Genomic DNA, 25,206 nt, shown 5'->3' on the forward strand with positions numbered 1-25,206 from the left:
TGACGAGCCCATGTGGAGGCCACCCTGGGCCTTGAGCTCATCCAGGAGGCCCACAGGTAAGTGCTTTGGCCTCAGGACCCCCAAGAGGCCCAGTGGGACCCCCAGCTGGCCCAGAAGCTGTGCAGAGGGTGAAGGAGCGGCTCCACTGAGGGTCTGCCGTGCCCCTGCTCTCTGCCATCTGCAGTAAGCACTCTGTGTGCCCCCAACTCGTGTCCAGCCTCTCTCTGTCCCGGGAAGTGGGCTCTCCCCATTTCCAAATGGTCAGGGGATCTCCTGAAGTCGCGCAGCTCAGAGTGAGCAGCACTCAGGCCCCCACAGTGACCTTCCTCTGCCGCCAGGTGCCGAGTCCAGGTGCTCGGCCTGGCCACAGCCGGTCCCAACCCAGGCTGGAAGTTTCTGGGCTCTTCTGCGTGGCCCCTTGAGTCCCCTGTGGCATCACCCCAATGCCCTGACAGCCCCCTGGGCTCCTGTTTCTTTCTCCCCACCCGTTTCTAGCCACAGTTGAGGCTAGATTGACCTGTGGATACCCCCGCTCCCTGCTTCTGGAACCCTCCTGGGTTAGTTCTCATCCCGTCCTCACTCTGGACCCTGCAACGCCCCTTCGATTACGTTCTGCCGTGAAGGCCTGGCCCCGGGAGTTCCCACGTGAAAGCCCTTTTCAGACCCGGGCCAGGAATACAAACGGGCACACCCAGGGAGGGGAAGGGCAAGGTCACAGCCACCCCTGACCCCTTGGCCCCAAGCCACAGGCCTCTCCCCAACCTGTTCCTGGGTTTCCTCAGAATCTTTGCTGCTGTGAGAATTCCAGGCTCACCAAGTGAACAAGAGGTTCCAGAACGCGGGGGCCTGGGCCTGGGTTGGTGGGCACAGGGCCAGGGCCCCGGCTGCATTTTGGCTGAGGTTGGGTGTCTGCCGGCCACAGCGGGGGCCCAGCATGGGCCTGGAGCTCTACCTGGACCTGCTGTCTGCGTCGTGCCGCGCCGTCTACATCTTCGCCAGGAAGAACGGCATCCCTTTCGACTTCCAGTTTGTGGATCTGCTGAAAGGTCGGCACCCGCAGCTGCCCGGGTGGGAAGGCAGGACACAAGGTCGGGGTATTTCTGAGAAGCGGAGACAGAGACAGAGGAGACCCCCACAAAGTCCACAGGGGAAGAAAAGCTTCCCAAGGGAATTGTTGGTGGTGCTCCTGCCCCGCCTGCCTTTGCTGGTCCCCACGGACTCTGCCCCACTGTGATGAACAGGCTCTTCCGGGGGGAAGTGGGAGGAAGAGGGGCGGAGGGACCCCCACCTAGCGCCCCACCTTCTCCTCGAGGGTGCCCAGCACCTTGTCAGCTGCAGCACCTGCCAATTAGGTTGGCAGAGGTCGCAGAGGTGCATGGTTATTCCTCATTTACTTCCATCCACACCCATTCCCCCGCTCCAAGTGTTCAGACCTGCTCATGGTGACCCCCAAGCCTGGGTGAGGTCCGTGGCCGCACTCTCCATCACCACTCCAAGCAGCTCTAAAATCTCAGCTTGCAGAGGCTGGAGCCTCCAGAACACAGAGGAGGAGACCCGGGAGGCCTGGACATTATCGAGGTGGCAGTAGAGCCCCCAGAAGTGTTTTCAATGGAGGCAGCTGGCCAGGGAAGAGTTAAAACTCCCCCCTGCCACACACACACATAGGGTTCTCTGTTCGGATCACCTGGATTGAGTGCGTATGGGAGACTCCCTTTTGGATTCCATCTGTGTGCTGGGGCTGGGGCGCCTGTGCTGGCACCTGCCCTGCTCCCCTTAGAGGGGCAGGGGGTCTAGGGGTGGGATCCAGACCCCTAGGGCTTCTGTTGATTCACAGGCTGTGGCTTTAGGCCCAGAGTTGGGGGTGAGGGCTGGAGGCCTCCAGCTTCTGTGAGCCAAAAGGTTGTCCTGGCCACGGAGCCTGATGGGGGCAGGCGGCCTGACCTGGTCCCTGTTGGGCTGCTGATTTGCCCCCTTACCTGGGTTGAGCCATGGTCTTCCTCTGGGACTCAGTTTTCCCTTATTGAGAAAATGGAGAGAAAGGCATATCTGCCTCTGGGAGGCCTGGGTCTCTCTTCCCTGGGGTCCCAGCAGCCTCAGACCTTCCTGCACCTCTCAGGTCATCACCACAGCAAGGAGTACATCGAGATCAACCCCCTGAGGAAGCTGCCCAGTCTCAAAGATGGAAAATTTGTCTTATCAGAAAGGTAATGGTCTTCCCTGGCTCTCCCACCATGTGTCTGCTCTTCCTGGGAGATTCAGTGGCAGCCCTCCTGCTGGTGCCTATTGATTTTTTTTTTTTTTTTACTCTGGAAAAGTTCACACATACACTAAAGTAGAATACATAGTAAATAAGGAGGAGTATAACGGACACACGTACCCACCCCGTAGTTCCAACAGTGGTCCACCCAGGGGCCCATTTTGCATTATCTATACTCCACTCTGTTCCCCTGCCTCCTGGCCACTCCATTCCTTCACCTGTAAATGTTTAGGAATGACCTTCTGAGAGATAAAGTCTCTTTAAAAAAAAAAAAAAAAGCATCACCACAATACCATGATGACACCTAATAAAATTAACAATAATTCCTGTATTTTATCACATAACCTGTTCATATTCGACAGTCTCTGAATATCTCAGACATATTTTCTTTGCAGTTCGTGCCTTGGAATCAGGGTCCAAATAAGCTGCAAAGAGTGCAACTGATTCATCCACCTCTTCAGTCTCTTTTCATCTCCAGCCCCCTCCACGCCCCACCTTGGACCTTGGACCTTGGACCTTTGCATTTTTGCCGTGGTTGAAGAAACCAGCTCCTTTGTCCTGTGGAATTTCCAATGGTCTAAATTTTGCTGCCTGCATCCTCATGGTGCCGTGTAACATGGCTTTCTGTCCCTTCATTTCCTGTAAATTGGTAGTTGGATCTCAAGGTTTGGTAAGATTCAGGGTTCATTGTTTCTCAGCCTGCTTCACAGGTGGTCTTATAACTTAAAGTATATCTCCCAAGTGGACCCTGGAAGTCTGGGTGGCCCAGGGCTAGGTACATTTCTAGGACTGCTGTAAGAGGGTACCACCGACTGGCTGGCTTAGAACAAGAGAAATGTATTGTCTCATGGCTCTGGGGTAGAAGTCCAAAATCAAGGTGTTGGTAGGGCCATGCTCGCCATGAAGGGGCCAGGAAGGATTTGTTCCTGGTCTCTCCTAGGTTCTGGTAGCCTAGGGTCTTCCTTGTCTGGAAGATGGCCATCTTCTCCCTGTGTCTCTTCACATTGCTTTCCCTCTGTGCATGTCTCTGTGTCCAAATTTCCCCTTTTTATAAGGACACCAGTTGTTGTTGTTGTTGTTTTTAAGCTGCATTGGATCTCCGTTGCTGCACACGGGCTTTCTCTAGTTGCGGTGAGTGGGGGCTACTCTTTGTTGCGGAGCACGGGCTTCTCATTGCGGTGGCTTCTCTTGTTGTGGATCATGGGTTCTAGGTGCACAGGCTTCAGTAGTTGCAGCACATGGGCTCAGTAGTTGTGGCTCACAGGTTCTAGAGCACAGACTCAGTAGTTGTAACGCACAGGTTCAATTGCTCCAAGGCATGTGGGATCTTCCTGCACCAGGGATCGAACCTATGTCCCCGGCATTGGCAGGCGGATTCTTAACCACTGCACCACCAGGGAAGTCCCGACACCAGTCATTTCGGATTAGCATCTACTCCAATGACCTCATTTTAACTTGATGACCTCTGTAAAGACCTTCTTTCCAAATAAGGTCACATTTTAAGGTACTGGGTATTAAGACTTCAACATGTCTTTTTTGGGAGACACAATTCAACTCATAACCGTCTGCTCCCTGGGCCCCCCCCGCCGAAATTCATGTCCTGCTCATGTGTGAAATGCATTCACCTCATCCCAGCATCTCCAAAAGTCGTAATCATCCCAGCAACACCTTTAAGTCCAAAATGCCATCCTCTAAATCATCCAAGTCAGGTATGGGTGCGATTCAGGGTTTGATTCATCCTGGGGCAAAATTCCCTTCCATCTATGAACCTGTGAAACCAGACGACAAGTTATCCTGTTTCCAAAATACAGTGGGGGGAACAGGCATAGGCTAGACATTACCATTCCAAAACAGAGGGATAGGAAGGAAAAAAAGGCTCGTGCATCCCCAGCAAGTCTGAAACCTGGCAGGACAAATTGCATTAGATTTTAAGGCTTGAGCATTGTTAAAAATCAAAATTCAACTGAGTAAAATTAAAGAGTCAACAATTCATGAACAGAGCAGCATACCACCTAGAAAGGAGCTCTGATCAGCTGTACAAAATGAAAGGCTTTTTATAGGCAGAAGGAGGCAGGAAAAGGAAGTTTCTAGCAAAGAGTGGATTGTTTTAGTCAAGATCACCTTTCTTTGGGGGAAGCCAGGGGTCTATCAGGCAGATGACCTCACTAGTGCTGGCCAGGTAATTCCAGATTAACTGGTTAAAGGTCACATTCCTGGGAGAGGCTGAAACTGCAGTTAGGTTAAGGTACTGAGTCTTGGTTTGCTGATGTGGGGCTTAGCACAAGTGACTCCATTTTGGGCCTTTTGTTTCTCTCAACAAAATCATCCTCTTTAGCTCCATATTCTGTCCTCTGGGCCTATCAGGGTGTTGGCCCCACCTTTTAGAACCAGTACCCCAGGCCTGTGGTGGCAGGACAGCCCTACTGGCCCCTGAGCCTCCCTCTGGGTTATTCTTTCCTTTTCTTGAAGGTTGAATAGTCCCATCAGCCCTTTTCACAGAGGTGTCTGACAGCCTTCATTCATTTCACCCCATCTGTCTCCTTCAGTACAAGCTGTCAGTGTTTCTGCTGAAATGGTCCCTTAGATTCACAAGTCACCTGCCTAATATTATCTTTACCAAGTGATTGTCCAGCCACACCCTTGGTTTTCTCTCCAGAGCAGGGCCCCCACCTCTGCCTTTGGCCTTCTTATTATGCCACCTTCTCACCCTGCTGGTCCTTCCCTCCCACCTCCCAGTCCTGGGCCTTAGAACGGCTGTGAATCCACTACCATCCCCCTTAGACCTTCTCCAAAGACCCACCCTTCCCCCATCCCTCCAGCCTCCTGGCCCCTCTGCCCACAGGTGTCTATTAGGGCACTGAGTGAGGGGCTAAGGACACCAGCCACGCAAGGCAGAAACTCAGCTCAACTAGTTTGAGTTTTTTGGGGGATGCAACAAGCCAGGGGAATCTGGGCCTGGCTATGGTGGTGCTGATGCTTTCCCCCCACAGCCCACCTGCCAGCTTCTCTCAGCATTTTCTCCTATTCCCACCACCAGCAACAGCTCTGTAGCCTCATCTTTGAAGCACCTGGTCCTCGCAAAACGAGCAACCCCTCCTTCGTGGGTGATCTGAAGTTCTCAGGAAGGACAGGGATGGGCCCAGTCGAGTCACCTGCTTACTTGTGGGCCTCTCACTGGCCAGGGCACTGGGACCCATGACTGCCAGTCACCCGGGCCAGAATCACTGTTGGTGGAGCGAGTCTCTGCGGGAAAAGTGGGGGAAAGGGTGCTGGCCAGACAAAAGGCCAGATGCCCATTCCAGGGTCATCCCAGGGACTGTGATGTGGGCCGGGCGCCTGTCCCCCAGGAGGTGGGGCTCCTCCGGTCACAGTAAGCTCTGGTTCACCCTGGGGGCAGGGGCTGTCAGAGAACGTGCTGGTGTGTGTGGGCCCCGCTTGGTATCCGAGCTCCCAGTGTGGGAGCCGGGAGGGCTGAAGGCAGGGAATAAGCATTGAGGACCGTAACCTCCAGGTGCAGGATCAGGAGACACGGAAAGTGTGGTGGTGGGGGCAGTGGGCGGTGGGCATATGGGCAGAGCGGTGCAGGCCATCTCCAGCTGTCCCTGACCTCTCTCCACCCCCACCCCCACCCTCTCCCCGTCACTCATGGGTTCTGCTTTCTCCAGATTTCCCGCGCCCCCTCTTACCCCATGTTTCCCTACATGTTGTGCCCTGTCTGGACTGCCCTTCCTGACGCCATCCACCAACTCCCACCTGCCCCTCAGGGCCCCTTCCCTGCCCTCGCTGATGGGGGCGGACTGATTGCCTTTCCCGGGGCCCTCGGGGCTCATCCTCCTCCAGGTGGGATGCCAGTGCCTAGAGCCCACCTGTGGCTGGAGGGCCCATATTGGGCCCGGCCCCACTGGATGGTTCGTGTAGCGGGTTGGGGAGGCCAGAGGAGCTCCCTGACTGTCCTCTCTGCAGCGTGGCCATCCTTTTCTACCTGTGCCGCAAGTACAGTGCGCCCTCGCACTGGTACCCGCCAGACCTGCACACGCGCGCCCGCGTGGACGAGTTCATGGCCTGGCAGCACACAGCCATTCAGCTGCCCATGAACAAGATACTCTGGATCAAGGTGAGTGGGGCCACAGCGGGGGCTCAGGCAAGCGTCCCTCCCTCCCTGAGCCTCATTTCCACAGTTCCCTTTCCTGCCTGCCTTACAGAGCTGTGGGGAGTGTGAACCACTGAGTAGGAAAGAGCCTTATAAAGGCAAGGTGAGGGGTGCCCAGGAGGGGCTGGTATCACTGAAGCCAGGATAGGATTCAAGACATTTCATTCCAAACTAGAAAATATCAGAGTTGGGAATTCCCTGGTGGTCAGAGGTTAGGACTTGGAACTGTCACTGCTGTGGCCCAGGTTAAATCCCTGGTCAGGGAACTAAGATCCCGCAAGCCATGCAGCCAAAAAAAACCTCCTCCCCCGCCAAAAAACCCCCCCCCAAAACCCCCAGAGTCGAAGGGCCCATAAAGACTACCAACTCTGAAGATGACAAATAACCAGTACATGTGTCCCTACTTCTTATCCTATGCCTGTGACAGATATCAGTAATCAATCATAGGATTCTTTCCTGCTGGGACCTCAAATCCTTCTGAACAAGGGCCCCAGGCAACTTCTACCAACCAGAACTGCTAAAGGAGGTGACACCACTTTACATCCTTGGTACTGTCTACCACCTCTCTAGCAGAAAAGGGTACTGAGACCTGGAGGGTCAGATATGGCCTCCTCTCCCTCCCCTCCCCCACCCTGGCCAGCTGCTGATCCCGATGATCACGGGTGAGGAAGTTCCAGCTGAGAAGACAGAGCAGATGCTGGCAGAGGTGAAGAACAACTTGAAGCTCTTTGAGGAAAAGTTTCTGCAGGAGAAGATGTTCATCGCTGGGGACAACATCTCCCTGGCTGACTTGGTAGCCCTGGTGGAGATGATGCAGGTGTGCGGTGGGGTGATGGGGGGATGGAGCCTGGGCAGAGGAGGGACTCCTCTGTGACCATAACTTTCAGAAAGGCTGGTGAAGGGGGAGATATGGGGACTGTGGGAGCCACGCCTGGGTGTCTGGCCTTGACCCGGGGGCCATAGGAAGCACAGGTTTTGAACCGGGAGGATCGTGGTCATTCATGCTTCACCAAGAGTCCTCTGTGGGGGCAGGAGCTGGAAGGTCAGCGTGGGACAAGGAGACGAACACAGTGTTTCTTGGTCACTCAGCCAGGATCCTGGATACCTCCTCCTCCCGCTGGACTCTCTGGGAATTGTCCAGAGGCTTCCAAAGTATCCTTCCAGCCAAAGTGCCTCTTTTCCAGAGCTCCAGACAGATGGTTGTACAGAGCAGCTCCCTGGCTCTGGGTCTGAGGGGCATCCGCTCTGCATGGGGTGTGGGGCGGCATTTATGTGGTTTCTTTGTGCAGGGGAGGGTGGCCAGTTCTGACCTAGCTGGTGTGCAGGACTGTGTTGAGACCCTGGCCAGTATGCACAGTGGCCCTGGTCAGTGTACAGTGTGGACGAGCACCGGGAAAAAAACATTCCAATTTTTCTGTCCCAGGTGATGCAGTCCCCTAAGTTTCACCCCCCACCCCTTAAATTTCACCCACAACCCCCCAAACATCTTGTGTGCATGTTTCTTAGGCTGCCTGATGGCTTTCTCGTCCCAGCCCCTGTGCTTGATCACAGAGGGAGGTTCAACAGGGGGGAAAAATAACTGAATTCCTCCCACCCTCATCTGGGGACAAGGGGTTTCCCTGGAAGAGGGCAGGACCCCTGGGAGGTTTCACGCTGGAGAAGTGGGAACCCCTGGGCCAGGGGTCCCTTAGAGAGGGATTCAGGCGCCTTGGAGCAAGACCAGCGACTGAGAGGCCCCAGGGATCTTCCATCCCCAACCACATGTGTTACATGGCCTGCGACCCCTGACCAGGCCTCGGGGGTTAGCCAGCTCACTGTCCACAGGGACAGATGGGGAGAGCCCTGCAGCTGTAGGAGGGACCCAGGTGGGGCTGGTCCACAGGCTGACCATGCCTTCTTCTCTGTCTCTCCACAGCCCATGGCGGGCAACCATAACGTCTTCCTCAACAGCTCCAAGCTGGCCGAGTGGCGCATGAGGGTGGAGCTGGCCATCGGCTCCGGCCTCTTCTGGGAGGCCCACGACCGGCTGGTGAAGTTGGCGGAGTGGGACTGCTCCACGCTGGATCCGATGGTCAAGGAGAGGATCTGCGATTTGCTGCAGAAGTTCAAGTAGAAGCAGCCCAGCCTGCAGGCCTGGCTGGCTCAGCCCCTGGCGCCTCCTACCTTAGGGGAGATGCTGAAAATCACTGTTTGCCTAATAAAGAACTGGAACAACCACCACGGTTGCTGAGCCTGGGACGCACGTCTGATGTGGTGGGTCTGGGGGACGGTCACGAGTCCCCCCAGCTTCCAAAAAGAATTTGAAAATTAAAGGTTAAACGTAATTAAACTGTCAATAATAAGAGTTGAGACGTCAGTGCTCTACTTTCACTAATGGATAAAATAGTGAGACCAAAGATCCCCAAGGAAATGGATGATTGAGCAACACCCTAAACCCATCGGCCTGCCAACTACGCATAGCACTGCACCCACAACACAGAATACACATGCAGTATTCTCCAGGTTAGACCCTTTGTGAAGCCATAAAATAAATCCCAAGAAATTTAAACAGATTGAAATCATACAGTGTGTGTTTCTGAACACAGTGGAATGAAATGAGAAATCAACAACAGAAGGAAAACTAGAAAATGAAATATCTGGAAATTAAACAATCCATTTTTAAACAACCAGTGGATCAAAGAAGAAATCACAAGGGAAATTAGAAAGTACTTTGAACAAATGAAAACAAAAACACAACACACCCAAACTTATGGGATGCAGCAGAAGCAGGGCTATGAAGCAAATTTATAGCTGTAAAGGCATACAGATGTCAAATCACAACCATCAGAAGAAAAGAAATAATAAAGATTCCAGGGGAGATAAATGAAATAGAGCAGAGAAAAACAGTAGAGAAGATCAATGAAACAAAAACTGGATTTTTGAAAAGGCTGTCTCCTGTGCTGTAGTTTTCAGCAAGACCCTGGATCAAACTTCACTCACAACACTCAGGTTGTGCTTTTATTTTTTTTCCTTTCAGCAGACAGTTACCATTTTTTGTTGTTGCTGAGAATAATTAAGAACTACTCAGCAAATTTCAGGTATACCATGCAGTGCTGTTAACTGTAGTCACCATGCTGTGCATTAGATCTCCATAACTTATTTATCTTGGGCTTTCAAAACTTTATACCCTTTGACCAATATGTTGCCATTTCCCCTCTCCCCCTCCAGCCCCTGGTAACCACCATCGACTCTCTGCTTGTGAGAGTTCCACATTTTTTAGATTCCACACAGCATAAGTGAGATCAGGCAGTATTTGTCTTTCTGGGCCTGTCTTATTTCACTTAGCATAATGACCTCCAGGTTCATCCATGTTGTGGCAAATGACAAGATTTCCTTCTTTTTAAAGGCTGAATGAAAGATTCCTCTGTATGTGTCAGTGTATATTCTCCAAATTTTCTTTATCCATTCACCCCTTAACAGACGCTTAGGTTGTTTCCATATCTTGGCTATTGTGAATAATGCTGCAATGAACATGGGATTACAGATATCTCTTCCAGATCCTGTTTTCATTTTCTTTGGATATATGCCCAGAAGTGGGATTGCTGGATCTTTCAGTGGGATTGCTCCATCATTTTAAAGATGGGGAAACAGAGGCCCAGAGGAGGGAAGAAACAAACCGAGGGAACGAGATTGAGGCACTGTGCTGGCAGGAGCAGGAAGACCTGCTATCAGAGTCCGGGGCACGCACTGGGGCGAAGCGAGTTAGCCCACCACACTGACCATAAGCCCTGAGGCTTTGCCTCTTGCTGGCGCCAGGATCTCTGCAGCTTGTGGCCAAGAGCGTAGATGCTGGAGTCAGACTTTCTGGACCTGTAATCACTGTGGGCCTCAATTTTCTCATCTGTAAAACAGGAACTTCTGACACACGCTACAACTAGGATGAGCCTTGAAGACGTTATGCTCAGCGAGATGAGCTTGGGCCTGGGGAACCTCTGAGCGCCCCCCACCCGCCTCCCCCAGGGGGACCATCTGGAGCCCCGGCCCAACCCCGCAGACTCGCCGGGCGTCCACGATTGCACCCAAGTGCGCGGTCCGAGAGCCAATGGGGAGCTACCAGGGGGGCGGGCCACGCTGCTGCTCGTCAGACCCAGCGCTGGGCTTGCTGTGTTCCGTATCCCTTGCTTTGCGAGGCTGGTCCGACCCCGCCATGGGCCTGGAGCTCTACCTGGACCTGCTGTCCCAACCCTGCCGCTCCGTCTACATCTTCGCCAGGAAGAACGGCATCCCCTTCGAGCTGCGCTCCGTGGACCTGCGCAAAGGTGGGCCAGGCCCGGGTCTGGGGGACCGAGAAGTCAGGGAGGGACGGGGAGGCTGAACACCAATTAAGGGGACCCCTCTCCGAGCCACCCCCATCTTGGGGCCAGCGCCGAATAGGTGAGCCACCAGGGAGATACGAGATTCGGGGATCCCCAAACTCTGCTTGGTCCCATGGAATGGATCACTGGGCTCAGGTGAAGCGGAGTAAAAAGTCGGGGAGGCATGAGGAAAGGAGGAGGGACGCAGCGAACAGAGAGGGTGCACCTGGGCATAGGGATGGGACCCCAGGGAAAGAGGGGCAGGAGGAGAGGGCTTTAGGGGGCCGCATGGGGGGTGTGGCAGAGTGAGTCCCTCCTTTGTGGCTCCAACTGCTGATACTCTGGCCTGGGCTGCACTGGGTCCCCCTCTGTCCCTTCCTCCTCCTCCTGCTTTGCCTTCACTTACCTTGTCCTCTGCCTGTCTTATTCCTACTGGAAAGGGGGGCAGCCAACGGGGAGTTCTGGGAGCAGGAGGGGGACTGCAGGGGCTTGGCAAGCCCTGCACTCTGAGCAAGAGGGTTTGTTTCTCTGACAGGTCCCCAAGGTCCCAAGGGCACAGTTGGCATGGCAGCTGGGGTAGGGGAAAGCAGAACTCCCTTTTTGCTGGTGGGGCAAGTAGGGCAACTCTGCCTGGCTGAGCCTTCCACCCAGCGCCCCCAGCTCGGTGGGCCTCGCCTGCCATTCTGCCTTTGTGCCAGCCTGTCCTTCTGCCTGAATCGCCATCTCTTCCCAGCCTCCTCTGGGGACTGCCCACTTGTCCTGCCCAGGGGTTACCTCTGCAGAGTGTGGGGTAGGGGAGAGGGCATGGGGACAAAGGGATGTCTAAACTGGGCTGTCAGATAGAGGGTGCAGTAGGAGGTGTGTTTCACCAGGAGAGGAGGGTAGGGTCCCTGGTGAAGGAACAGTCTGAAGGGAGGTAAAGGGAGGAGAGTGGGGCTGAGGCTGGAGGGGTAAGGCGGTAGTGGATAGTTTATGGCTTTGAGCAGCTTCCCCCTGCTCCCGTGGTAATGGGGAACCACTGAAGGCTGTTGAGCACAGCAGCAGTGATGCTTAAGTGCCCTTCAGAAGCTTCTCTCTGGCTGCATCTGAAGGAGCAGAGGTCAGTGTCCTGGGGGACAGTGGGCTGCACCTTTCCGGGGAGCTGTGGTGGGACAAGAACGCAGAGCCTAACGACAGGGCCAGCTCTGTCCCCGGTGCCCAGGGCAGGGGGAGCAAGGGGACACACAGGGGCCTGTGGAAGTTGGTTGCAAGTAAGTGGACACCAGGAAGAGGCCACTTGTCTGTGTTTGGTGACCCTACCTTAGAGTCCACAGGGAAAGGGGCACCGCAGGAAATCACAGTCCACTCAGGGCACCAGCCTCTGACCCCTGCAGCTGGGGACACCCTGCATGGGCGCTTGTGATGCTGGCAATGGTGGAAAGGCAGTGGGTTGGGTGTCTGTGAGGGCCCAGGCAAGGAGAGGCCCCACCCTGGCTGGAGCTTCTTGAGCTCTGTTTTGGGGGCGTGCTGTTGGGGAAAGGTTATGCCCACCAGGACCTGGCAAGGGATGTCAAGGTCTTTTGCACCAGCTGGCAGAACAGCCTCCCACTCCTCCCACGGCAGCCTTTCCCACACCGGAGAGCAGCCCGGGGCTGGAGAAGAGCCATTAAATTGGGGCCTGGGCCTTGCGAGGGGGGTGGCGTGGGGGGTGGGCGCAGCCAGGCAGGGCTTGACGTTTTCCTCCCACCACCCACCACGATGGGCTCTCTGCAGGCCAGCACCCCAGTGATGTCTTTGCCCAGGTGAACCCCCAGCAGAAGGTGCCTGCCTTGAAGGGCGGGGACTTCATTTTGACCGAGAGGTAACTGGGGACCCGGGGCTTGCTACCAGACCTCGCTAGAACCATCTCATCCTAGCTCTCTATTTCATAGACAGGAAACTGAAGTCCTCTGAGGTGAAGGGCCCTTTGCCCAACATCCTACAGAGAGTCAGGGCTTGACCCCCGGCTCCTGCCTGTCCCTGGTTTCAGTTCACAGGGATGGTTGGAAAAGAACGCATCTGTTTTACATCTGTACCAATCCTGTGGTTGTTGGTGATGGGTCCCGGGCAGGGGTGCGGGGCAGGGCGGCGTCATCCCCTCCAAGGGTTGCCCGCTGGCCAAACTTGTGTTTTGATGCCCCAGTGGTTCCATCTCTGGGCTGCCCCTTCCCTGGGTGGGCCATGCCCGTGGGAGGACCACCAGACACATGCATGTTTTGCATCACAACAGTCCCAAGCAGTAGAAATCTCTTTAGGGAGGGTGAAATTTTTTTTCCAGTTCTGCCCCCTTCATCATCTAAGTCATGCCTTCCACAACAAGGGGAACCTGGAACTTTTGAATTCATCTCTGGAATCTCGAGGTGGATGCACCCCCAAAGAATTCCTCCCACCTTCTGCCAGCGCCACCTTCCTTCCTGCTGCCCTTACTGTCCTGAGTCCTGTGCTGCCCACTGTTGACCGCCCAAGGGTACCTGCCAGGGGCAGCGTGCAATCTCTGCATTTCTCTGTCTCTTCTCCCCTACTTTGGGAGGTGCATGGCTCCCAGGGACCTGCAGCCCTCCTCGGAGCTTCCTTGAACAATTAGTTGGGAGCAAAAAGATAAGTGAACTGTTCAGCTGGGTGTGGGTGCAGGGTTCCCAGTAGGGAACCTAGGCCAGTGGCAGATACAGAGGTTTTCTGCCCCTTTGGCTGGGGTGCCCAGCCCCTGGGGTATCCTGAGTTCCCAAAGGCCTTCCTATGGCCCCAAATTCCCACATTCAGTGCACTTCCGGGTCCACCCCCGCCCCAACACCAAGGCAGCCCTTCTAACCCAGGGCAGGAGGGGAGCTATGGGAGCATTGTCTGTCCTGCTGGTTCATGATCCCGCAGCACCGCCACCCCCCCCATCCCATGTTTCCTGCAGGTGCTTTAGGGACAACAGGAAAGCCTTTTTAAACCACCAGGCCATCTGGGAGGGACTGAATGTCGGATGACAAGAGTAGATGCAGACTGGAAAGAACTGAGCTTCTTTAAGGCTCAGTTTTGATGCCAACTCCTCCAGGAAGCTCTCTCTGGTTTTCCCATCAGAAGCTGTCTCAGAACACTTGGCAGGACTTGCCGTGGGATTTCGCCTGGTGATAGGATGAGCTTGGGTAATAGCCATAGACAGACTTTCAGTTCTGCCACCAAAGGCTGTGTGCCCTGGGCAACTCCCATCCGTGTTCTGAGCCTGGCTTCCTTGTCTGGAAACCAAGCAAATACCTTGGCACATGGTCAGGAAGGTTAAGGAAGGGACTCTGTATAAAGCCCCTAGCTCCATACTTTCCCCCACCCATCATGTCCTCCCCTCCCCCACAGTATGGCCATCCTGCTCTACCTGGCCCGCAAGTATAAGGTCCCTGACCATTGGTATCCCCAGGACCACACAGGCCTGTGCCCATGTGGATGAGTACCTGGCCTGGCAGCACACAACCTTGCAGAGAAACTGCCTCTGGGTCCTGTGGCATAAGGTGAGGTGCCCCTCCCCAGGCGGGGGCAGTGAGGCCATCGCCCCAAAAGGGCTTGGGCAACATCGCATTCTTCCTTTCAGTTTGAATAGCTTCTGTTGACCTGACTTTGACTTCCTAATCCTTCCTTCTGTTTGCTGGTAAGCCCATCTAATACATTCTTTATTCGAGATATGTAATTTTCAGTTCTAGAAATTCCATTTGGTTCTTTTTAGAGTTTCCATGTCTCTGCTGAAATTCACCATTCGCTCACCCACTTGGTCCATCTTTTCTTCTAAATTCTTTAACATTTATAATAGTTACTTAAAAGTCTGTCAGCTAATTTCAACCCCTGGGTTCTCTGCGAGTCTGTCTCTATTGGTTGTTTTTTTATCCTTCTTGATTATGGGCCACATTTTCCTCTTTCTCTGTATGTCTTATAATTTATTATTATGTGTTGCACGTTATGTATAAAAGGAGAGTAGAGACTGAATACATAATAAATACCCGAGAAAGGGCTTGCACTTTCCTCTATCAGGCAGTCTTGTTGGGAGGTTCCTCCCTTCCAGCTAGTCAGGAGTGGGGCTGGGATGTGGCATTAGTTAGTTTCAGTTCATCTCTGATTTCAGGTATCTGGAGGGTGGAATCAGGTTGCTCGCTTTCCTCCAGCAGGGATTTGGAATCTAAGCACCAACTACCACCGTGAGATGGCTCTACTTTTCAGCCCTGCCCTAAGTTCCCCACGTGGCTGCTTCATCAGAAAACTCCTATGCTGATGGCAGGCTTGCACCCCTGCTTGCCTAGACCCCAGGGATGAACGTGGCTTACCTAGGGAGGGCTCGTGCCCTCTGGAATTTAGTTCATTTAGTCCAGTGCTGCACCAAAGTACAAAGTGAGACATATGCAGTCTTAAATCTTCTAGTAGCCACAATTAAAAAGTAAAAAGAAACAGTTGAAATGACTATATTTTACTTAACCCAGTGTACTCAAAATAGTATCATTTTGGCTAATAAACACATGAAAATATGTTCAGTATCACTAATCATTAGGAAAGTGCAAATTAAAACTATAATGAGATACCACTTCACCCCCACTGGAATGGCTATTACATATATATATGTATATATATGTATATATATGTATATATATATATATATATATGTGAACAAAATAACAAGTGTTGGTGAGAATAAGAAGAAATTAGAACTCTTGTGCACTGTGGATGGGAATGGTAAGTGGTGCAGCTGCTGTGGAAAACAGTATGATGGTTCCTCAAAAAAATTAAAAATACAATTACCACATGACCCAGCAATTCCACTTCTGGGTATATACCCAAGATAATTGAAAGCAGGGTCTCGAAGAGATGTCCATAGCAGCAATATTCACAATAGCCATTATTCACAATAGCTGTGGAAGCAACCCCAGTGTCCATCAACAATGACACTTAAGTGCCCCTCAGTGGTTCTGCCTATGTTTTCCTCTATGAGTTTTACTGTTTCCGGTCTTACATTTAGGTCTTTAATCCATTTTGAGTTTATCTTTGTGTATGGTGCTAGAGAATGTTCTAATTTCATTCTTTTACATGTAGCTGTCCAGTTTTCCTTGCACCACTTATTGAAAAGACTGTCTTTTCTCTGTTGTATATTCTTGCCTCCTTTGTTGTAATTGACCATAAGTGCGTGGGTTTATTTCTGGGCTGTCTATCCTGTTCCATTGATCTGTGTCTGTTTTCTGGTGTGTATTTTACATGCACAGCACATTTCACCTAAGACCAGCCATATTTTAAGAGCTCAGTAACCTCTCATTGCCAGTGGTTTCCATATTGGACAGAACAGGTTTAGGCTTTTTTTTTTTTTTTCTTTTTTTGTTCTTTCTTTTATTTTCCTTTTTTTAAAGTTCTATATTCTTTGAAGACTTTAAAGAAAAATAAGGTTATTTTCTTTTCAGTGTTATGGTGGGAGCAGTGGTTTTTTTGTGACTGTCATAGCCTCATCAGAAGTGCACTCCTCATTTTTGAACGTTTATGGCTAATTCTGGGTCATGAGTTTTATTGTGTCTTCTATCATTTTTTTATATAAAAAAGGAAACATTAGAGAAAAAAGTCAAAAGACCTCTTTGTTGCCCTCGTTCCTTCCTGAGGTGCCCCCTGCTCCCCAGATCTGGTTCAAGCCCTTTCAGTTCACGATTTTCTACATTATTACATTTATGTGTAGCCATAAATATAAAGTTTTGCTTTGAGTGCTTACAATTTTATATAAATGCTCTCATATCATTCTGGAACTTGAATTTTTCCATAGTGTTATGGGTGGGTCTAATTTATTTTTTTCTAACTACTCTATAGCATTTCCTGATAAGAATAAATCAGAATTTATTTATTACCCTCTTATGGTCTTTTATATTAAAAGAGGAATAAAAACACTTTTTAAAACCCTAAGAACTTTGGAACCACCCCATGGGAACAGAAGGGAAATGTAGTCTGCTGCTGGAGTGAGGCAGAGGATACACGGGAGGTGGGCTTATGTGGGGTTTGGCAAACTAAGAGCCGTTGTTCCCCCCATCCTCCCGCTTCCCCCACCAAGGAGCAGCTTCTCCCCAGCAGCAGCCTTAGATGCTGCGCTGGTGGCCAGGTAGGAATGCTAGCCCTGTGTGGCCAGCACCTTTATGTTAAAAACAAGCTAGAAAGTACAGGATTTTTATATGAAATGTCTCCACTTTTAACTGTCAGCAAGTGATCCATAGTTTTAAAAAGTCTGCAGCCAAAGGAATGTCATTAGCCCAGCACTGGCCTCCAGGCCACCGGTGGGTGATCACTGACCCTGTCTACCTTGTTGTTTGGGGGAGGAAACAGAAGCCACCAGGGCTTGTGCACAATCCTAGTCCTGTTTATCTTTCCAGAGTCCCAGGCTCCCCAAGGAACTTTACCCAACAAAACACCAGACTGAGCATGAAGCTCCCTCCCCTGCTCCCCATCCACTGTGTCTCCCTGACAGCTCTGGCAAGCCTGAGTCTGTTGATGGCTTCACCCCAAATGCCCTCCTCCCAGAATCCTGAACGCTACCCTTTCCTGGCTCTTCTCCCTAGTCCCTGGCAGCTCCCTGGGTCAGAAGACGTCAGTTCCACGCTTGGCTTAGTCTATTCTTGGCTGTGTGGTCTCAGGCAACTGTCTGTCTCTCTCTGGGCCTCACTTTTCCATTTACAAGATGAGCCCTCTACTATTATTCCCATATCACAGATGTGGAAATCGAGGCTCAGAGGGTTTGAGTGTTCTAGTTCACATAGTTTATAAGCAACAAAGTTGAGACCTTAAAAGCCCATCCTCCTAATTATACTATATGAGGTACTGATTTTATAATCTGGGGGAAAGAGGTTAAAAAATAATCGTTCCTAAGCCAGGCCCTCCCCCCAAAGTATGAAACTCATTGTTCAGGTCCCCTCTGAGTCATTCTCAAAGGGGTTTGAGTCCTTCTGTCAGATGCCGCAGGCTCAGATTGTGGGAGCAGGAATAGTTCCGGAAAAGGAGTCCTTTAGGAATTTCCCTGTAGGAAAAAAAATGCATGGAACCAGGAGGCAGCTCTAAGGGCAGGGAGGCTTGCCTTCCTGCCCCTGAGGCTGGGCCGGGCCCTAACCCCACCTTTCCATGTCCCTTGGGAGGCAGACCCAGAGAGCAGGCGTGACTTGCCTGAGCCCCACTGCCCCTCCGCTCCCTGGGCCAGGTCCCCACTCATCTTCCACAGCTGCCTAAAAGCCACGATGAGAATGGCATACCCAGACCTTGTCTCCTTTAATCACTGCATCTTCTTTTCAGTTTGGGAAATAAACCTGGGCTCAGCCTGAGCCTCTGCTTCTAACTCTGACTTGTGGTTTATTTGAACTTCCTTCTGTCCTGACCTTGGTCTTGGCCTCTATTCAAAAGACAACCCCCTTTCCTAGGCCCCATGGATCAGCTTCCCCCTGATGGTTGCCAAGAGTGAAATTAACAAATGCCCCCTTGCCTTCTAGTTCTTAGAGAAAGACAGCAGGGGTATCGGGCATCCACTGGTGTTGGCTGTAGGCATGCCAGCTATCGCTTTGCTGGCCCAGTCACCCAGGACGTGGCCCTTTGGCACCAAGTATTGTAAATCACAAGTCCTGCATCTGTCCTGAGGAATTGGTCGGGAGGGGAAATCCAAACAGCAGCTCTCCTGGTCAGGACTCAGTCATGCGGGGCCTTAAATGCCACACTTAGGAGCTGCAAACCATGAACAGGAACGGAATGCTCAGCTTGCATTTTATTTTATTTTTTTATTATTATTTTTTTTTTGCAGTACGCGGGCCCCTCACCGCCGCGGACTCTCCCGCTGCAGAGCACAGGCTCCGGACGCGCAGGCCCAGCGGCCACGGCCCACGGGCCCAGCCGCTCCGCGGCACGCGGGACCCCCCCCCGTACCGGGGCACGAACCCGCACCCCCCGCATCGGCAGGCGGACCCCCAACCACTGCGCCACCAGGGAAGCCCTCAGCTTGCATTTTAGAATAATATTCTGGCTGCTGTTGGGGGTTGGACTGGACTGTGGCCAGGGAGGAAGCAGGGAGATTTGGATATTGCAGTAATCCGGCCAAGGGTGACTTGTGGAGGAGGGCAGTCCACTGGGGCGGGGTAGAGAACATGGCCTGCCCTGGGGGGATAGGTCTTCTTTAAACTGGGAGCCTGGGGCCCAGGAAGGCCAAGCTATTCTCAAGTTTTGCAGTAACTGATCCTCTTGCCAAGGAGCTTTCTCTGAATCTTGGGTTTGGGGACAGGGTTTTTTATCCAGGAGGCTTGCTTAGAGAATGAGGGCATCATAGCCACAGACTTCAGGAGCTCCAGGCTTGTAGTTTGAGGGGTTTGGCCCTGCAAAGGAAGTGGCGAGGTTCCAGGCCCCCCTGCAAACCTCTAGATGGGCCCCACAGGGCTTCTGCTTTGCTGGAGGGATTAGCCGGGAGTGTAAGGAAGGTTGGGGAGGGGCGGCTTCCTGAGGTGTGGACCTAGTCTTTGCTGGGTGCAGAGGTCCACACGCCCTCCCCAGCCTCCACCCTGTGCAGTGGGCCCAGGGGAGGCCGTGGCACCTCCTTTCTCCTCCTCTATTTGTGTTCCTGGGGACACTTAAGTCCCTCCTCTTTCAGCCCCCTCCGCGAGTGGGGGAAGGTGGCTTGGGCCAACACTTTCGACTCTAAATTCACTGAGCGTCTCCGCTGGAAGCGCCCTCGACGTCGTCCCTCCAGTATCATCCCCCCGCCCTATTTGACTCAGGTAGACATTGAGGTCCGGGTTAGGGGATTGACCTGGAGGTGAGAAACTGTCAGAGTCCGTCTCCCTGTATCCTCCCCACCAGAAAAGGGACCCCAGCCCAGAACCCCAGAGAGGGAAGGCGGGAGAGCGAGGCCGCCGCTGATTGGTCCAAAGTTCTCCGGCACCATCCAATGGGCGGGGAGGGCGTGGCCGGGCTCGATTAATCAGGCTGCGCGCGGCCGCCGGCTGGGTGGCCGGTGGTCTCTGCCTGCCGTTTCTGCCCCAGTCCTGCACTAATCCTAACCCCCGCCCCTGCCATGGGCCTGCAGCTCTACCTGGACTTGCTGTCCCAGCCTTGCCGCGCCGTCTACATCTTCGCCAAGAAGAACGGCATCCCCTTCGAGCTGCGCACGGTGGACCTGCTCAAAGGTGGGCTCGGCAGGCAGGCCCGGGGTCTGGGCCCCTGTGTGCACACGTACTCCCGGGGCCCCACAGTCAGGCGGCTCGCGCAGACAGACGGCAAGAGACAGACTCCAGTCGGAAATCGTGGCTTCGCCTATAAGTTGTGTATTTTCAGAGTCTTGACCTTTGCCTAGTGAATACTAACCGTTCTTCAAAATACAGTTTAGGAAGGAGCAGAGCAGGTAGAGAGCAGTGGGGGTGTGGGGGTGTGGGGGTGTGGGGCCGCGGGAAGTGGAGTGACAGCTCCAACACCTCCACACCTGGGCTTGGAGGAAACAGTGAACTGCCTCCTCATTCCCAGTGGAAGCAGCCCCCATCTCTTGAGTTTCTGGGTCTGCTGGCAGGAGGAGGTTGGACACCTGCATCTGGTCTCCTCTTTACTCCTACTTATACCTGCCTAGGTCCCCTCCACTTATACGGAATCCGGGGAGGTGGCAGGGCTGTAACTGGACAGTAGGATAAGCTCTGGATTCAGAGCCCCTCCAGCAGGCCCGGAGGGAGAGCCCTGCTTGGCTGAGCCTGCCCACCTTCTGCCTCTGATGCCCCAGCGTGAGCCACCAGCTGCTTTGATGCCAGCTTGCTCTGACTTTTCAATGCTCCTTGTGGTGGGGGCTGGGCACAGAGGCAATTTCTAGGGGGAGGATGGGTAGGGGTGATTCCGTCCATGCAGTAGAAGGGCAAAGAGGCCCACAGGCAGTCCTACGGCCAGGCTGGATCCCGGCTCCATTGAAGCCCTCCGACTCCGCATACATTACTTGGTGTACCCTCTGCACTGGCCCGGGCCAGGGAGGTATGCAGATGTGATTCAGACCTGGGAACCCCTGTGGGGGAGGAGCCTTGAAGGTTTGGCACAAGAAAGAAAGAGGAGCTGACCTGCAGGAGGTTGAGTGGCTGAGTAGGGCAGGTATTGCTGGTGAGAGCAAGGTTTGCTGAGGGCTGGGAGCAGGTGTGGCTGGAGCTCTGGGGTGTAGACAGGTCACCCAGTTGGCATAGAGAGGGGGACTGCAGCGGACAAGCCTAGAGCCCAGGGAGGAGGCTAGAGTGTCTGATGCGTGGATGGAGTTGGCCGGGGCTGGGGTGGATTACAGCTGCAGTGAATCACCCTCCTCTCAAGTCCAAGCTGAGATGCTACTTGACCCAGCTTCCAAGGGGGGTGTGGACACAGGAAGGGGGGACCTCCGGCAGGCTCAGCGTGTGTGATCCGCTGACCAGCAGAGTGACCTCGTCTTCTCTGATGCTCCACCTGGATGGAGGCCTCAGAAAGTTGGTGCCTGGACATTGGGGTAGGGGTTGGGCAGAGACCTCAGAGGGCTCAGAGTTCTCCCCACCTGCCTCACTGGTCTCTCCCACAGGCCAGCACTACAGCGATGACTTTGCCCAGGTGAACCCCCTGAGGAAGGTGCCTGCCTTGAAGGATGGGGACTTCACCTTGGCTGAGAGGTAACGGGTCCCTTGGCTACACCAGTCAGCCATCTGTGTGTCCATCGTTGATGGCTTGGATCGTGGCTTGTGTGCCCTTGAACCCCTTGACAGCCCGAGGGTGGAGAGTGGGTTGAAGTCAGCAGAGCTGCCCAGGGCTGGGAGGGGCGTCTGGTCTTCCTCCTGGTGCTGTCCCTGCCCTGGAGATGTTGGGGAATGGTATTGGAGTCGCTCTCACCCTTCGGGACACATGTTGGGCACTGCTTCCTCATGGGAGATTTCTCTGAGCATACGCCCACTTTCTGAAATCTCATGACATTTTGTTTTTCACTTGGCGCCCTTAGTTCTGATGATAGGATGGCCCAACATAGAGCTGTGTGATCCTGGCTGTCACTTAACCTCTCTGAGCCTCACACCCCTACTCTGTACCAGAAACAGTGAAATGTTCCACCCCCAGGAGCTGGGGAAAGATGTGTGAGGAGCAGAGACCGGCCTCACCCAGGGCCTGGCCCCTGTGGAACGGTTAAAGAGTGACTGGGGCATGTCCCCTGCACCCACCGTGTCCCCCAGTGTGGCCATCCTGCTGTATCTGACCCGCAAGTATGAGGCCCCCGACCACTGGTACCCCCAGGACCTGCAGGCCCGAGCCCGTGTGGATGAGTACCTGGCGTGGCAGCACACGGCCCTGCGAACAAGCTGCACCCGGACCATGTGGCAGAAGGTGAGCTTCGGAGCAGGGAGCCCTTCCTCGGTGACCAGGGGATGGTGCTTTCTGTCTAAAGCATTCCATTCAGACCTGAGACCTGAGAACACTAAATTCTAGAATGCCAGAGATGCTCCAGGGCAACCAACTTGTTTTCCAGAGGGGAAACCAAGGCACAGAGCCTGGGAATGACTCCCCCAATATGTCTTGATTCCTGAGCTGCTGGAAATTAATCTTGTGCCCTTTTGCCCACTCCAGGCTGCCTGGGAATATTGTCTTTTGGGAGAGAAAAGAATCAAACCTTCACTTTGCTACACATGTACTTTCCAGATGGAGAGGTGTTAAGCGAAAAACCTCAAAGTAGGAAGAAATAAGATATTTCACTAAATGTTGATCTGATTTCTGGGTATGCAAGGATTTATAAGCCTAGTAACAGTGGGAGACTTAAAGAAAAGGCTAATCGATTTTACACAAAATCTGTGTAAGAAAAAAAAAAGAATGAAAACAAGCAAAAAAAACTGGGAAAGATCTTGGCAAAGAAATGTTAGAAAGAACGTTAAAAATTTTTATTTTTTATTTTTTATTTTTATTTTTGGCTGTGTTGGGTCTTCGTTGCTGCGCGCGGGCTTTCTCTAGGTGTGGTGCGGGGGCTACTCTTCGTTGCGGTGCACGGGCTTCTCATTGCAGTGGCTTCTTTTGTTGCAGAGCACCGGTTCTAGGCGCACGGGATTCAGTAGTTGTGGCATGCGGGCTTCAGTAGTTGCAGAGTGCGGGCTCAGTAGTTGTGGCGCACGGGCTTAGCTGCTCCGTGGCATGTGGGATCTTCCCAGACCAGGGCTCGAACTCGTGTCCCCTGCACTTGTGGATGGATTCTTAACCACTACGCCACCGGAGAAGTCCGGAACCCACATGCCGCAACTACTGACGCCCGCGCGCCTAGAGCCTGTGCTTTGCAACAAGCGAAGCCACCAAAATGAGAAGCCCGCGCACCACAAGGACGAGTAGCCCCCACTCTTGCAACTAGAGAAAGCCTGGGCGCAGCAACCCAACGCAGCAGTAAAAAAATAAAAAAATAAAAAAATAAATATGCTTAAAAAGAAAAAATAAGACGCTCTTAGAAGGCCATCAAAACACAGGAGAAAAATGCGCAGAAGAAACCAGCAGAGATGTAACTGAAGGACAGAGAGAAAAGGTCAATAAATGGATGAAAACATGCAACTTCAGTAAAAATCAAGCAAATTCACGTTAAAAGAGCATGCAGATACCATTTTTACTTATCAAACGTGCAGAGGTTTTTGAAATGTGAACTCTGAGTTATTGTTGGTAAAGCACTTACATAGTGTCTGGCACAGAGCAGGCTTCCTGTGTGTGTGAGGGAGTGTGAGCTGGCCCCTGCTGCATGTATGGAACCACTGTTCTGGGGACCCATTTGTTGTTGTTATTGTTGTTTTTGGCCGTGCAGCTTGTGGGGTCTTAGTTCCCTGACCAGAGATGAAACCCAGGCCCTCGGCAGTGAGCGCAGAAGTCTAACCACTGGACTGCCAGGGAATTCCCTCTGGGGGTCCATTTGGCACAAAGAAGGTTTCCATAGCTTTGCAAGCTGTGGTGGGGGAGGAAGCCCAGTGCATTTGAGGGCAGAATGGAGAGAAGTCCAGGAGAATGAGTGTAGATGTTTGCTAGTCAGAGTGTGGGCCATGGGCCAGGAGCATGAGCGCCTTGTTGTTTGGGGGAGGAAACAGAAGCCACCAGGGCTTGTGCACAATCCTAGTCCTGTTTATCTTTCCAGAGTCCCAGGCTCCCCAAGGAACTTTACCCAACAAAACACCAGACTGAGCATGAAGCTCCCTCCCCTGCTCCCCATCCACTGTGTCTCCCTGACAGCTCTGGCAAGCCTGAGTCTGTTGATGGCTTCACCCCAAATGCCCTCCTCCCAGAATCCTGAACGCTACCCTTTCCTGGCTCTTCTCCCTAGTCCCTGGCAGCTCCCTGGGTCAGAAGACGTCAGTTCCACGCTTGGCTTAGTCTATTCTTGGCTGTGTGGTCTCAGGCAACTGTCTGTCTCTCTCTGGACCTCACTTTTCCATTTACAAGATGAGCCCTCTACTATTATTCCCATATCACAGATGTGGAAATCGAGGCTCAGAGGGTTTGAGTGTTCTAGTTCACATAGTTTATAAGCAACAAAGTTGAGACCTTAAAAGCCCATCCTCCTAATTATACTATATGAGGTACTGATTTTATAATCTGGGGGAAAGAGGTTAAAAAATAATCGTTCCTAAGCCAGGCCCTCCCCCCAAAGTATGAAACTCATTGTTCAGGTCCCCTCTGAGTCATTCTCAAAGGGGTTTGAGTCCTTCTGTCAGATGCCGCAGGCTCAGATTGTGGGAGCAGGAATAGTTCCCGAAAAGCAGTCCTTTAGGAATTTTCCTGTAGGAAAAAAAATGCATGGAACCAGGAGGCAGCTCTAAGGGCAGGGAGGCTTGCCTTCCTGCCCCTGAGGCTGGGCCGGGCCCTAACCCCACCTTTCCATGTCCCTTGGGAGGCAGACCCAGAGAGCAGGCGTGACTTGCCTGAGCCCCACTGCCCCTCCGCTCCCTGGGCCAGGTCCCCACTCATCTTCCACAGCTGCCTAAAAGCCACGATGAGAATGGCATACCCAGACCTTGTCTCCTTTAATCACTGCATCTTCTTTTCAGTTTGGGAAATAAACCTGGGCTCAGCCTGAGCCTCTGCTTCTAACTCTGACTTGTGGTTTATTTGAACTTCCTTCTGTCCTGACCTTGGTCTTGGCCTCTATTCAAAAGACAACCCCCTTTCCTAGGCCCCATGGATCAGCTTCCCCCTGATGGTTGCCAAGAGTGAAATTAACAAATGCCCCCTTGCCTTCTAGTTCTTAGAGAAAGACAGCAGAGGTATCGGGCATCCACTGGTGTTGGCTGTAGGCATGCCAGCTATTGCTTTGCTGGCCCAGTCACCCAGGACGTGGCCCTTTGGCACCAAGTATTGTAAATCACAAGTCCTGCATCTGTCCTGAGGAATTGGTCGGGAGGGGAAATCCAAACAGCAGCTCTCCTGGTCAGGACTCAGTCATGCGGGGCCTTAAATGCCACACTTAGGAGCTGCAAACCATGAACAGGAACGGAATGCTCAGC

The 25,206-nt window shown here is 52.8% G+C and overlaps 2 protein-coding genes across 3 annotated transcripts; both read left to right on the plus strand.

Annotated features, from left to right (window-relative positions):
- Positions 1-8,643, plus strand: GSTT4 (glutathione S-transferase theta 4). Its single transcript, XM_007127185.3, has 6 exons — positions 1-56; positions 923-1,046; positions 2,117-2,204; positions 6,221-6,371; positions 7,048-7,224; positions 8,323-8,643. Exons 2-6 carry the CDS (start codon positions 935-937, stop codon positions 8,518-8,520), a joined length of 726 nt encoding a protein of 241 aa, XP_007127247.1. The 5' UTR covers positions 1-56; positions 923-934; the 3' UTR covers positions 8,521-8,643.
- A 369-nt stretch (positions 8,644-9,012) lies between these two features.
- Positions 9,013-23,717, plus strand: LOC112064091 (glutathione S-transferase theta-3-like). 2 transcript variants are annotated; one of them, XM_028480496.2, is made up of 4 exons: positions 9,013-10,705; positions 18,528-19,899; positions 21,285-21,372; positions 21,922-23,717. In XM_028480496.2, exons 2-4 carry the CDS (start codon positions 19,788-19,790, stop codon positions 22,172-22,174), a joined length of 453 nt encoding a protein of 150 aa, XP_028336297.1. In that variant the 5' UTR covers positions 9,013-10,705; positions 18,528-19,787; the 3' UTR covers positions 22,175-23,717. The 2 variants fall into 2 exon arrangements, with proteins under 2 accessions (XP_028336297.1, XP_028336295.1); XM_028480494.2 differs by lacking the exons at positions 9,013-10,705; positions 18,528-19,899 and having other exon boundaries at positions 20,581-21,372.
- Positions 23,718-25,206: the final 1,489 nt, after the last annotated feature.

The sequence above is a fragment of the Physeter macrocephalus genome, chromosome 19 (assembly GCF_002837175.3).
Source record: "Physeter macrocephalus isolate SW-GA chromosome 19, ASM283717v5, whole genome shotgun sequence".
NCBI classification, from domain to species: Eukaryota; Metazoa; Chordata; class Mammalia; order Artiodactyla; family Physeteridae; genus Physeter; species Physeter macrocephalus.

Coding starts and splice junctions, on each gene's coding strand:
- GSTT4 (XM_007127185.3), top strand. CDS start 935: ATGGGCCTGGAGCTCTACCTGGACCTGCTGTCTGCGTCGTGCCGCGCC. Junction 1,047..2,116: donor GTTTGTGGATCTGCTGAAAG/GTCGGCACCCGC, acceptor TGCACCTCTCAG/GTCATCACCACAGCAAGGAG. Junction 2,205..6,220: donor AAATTTGTCTTATCAGAAAG/GTAATGGTCTTC, acceptor TCCTCTCTGCAG/CGTGGCCATCCTTTTCTACC.
- LOC112064091 (XM_028480494.2), top strand. CDS start 20,981: ATGCGTGGATGGAGTTGGCCGGGGCTGGGGTGGATTACAGCTGCAGTG. Junction 21,373..21,921: donor GACTTCACCTTGGCTGAGAG/GTAACGGGTCCC, acceptor CGTGTCCCCCAG/TGTGGCCATCCTGCTGTATC.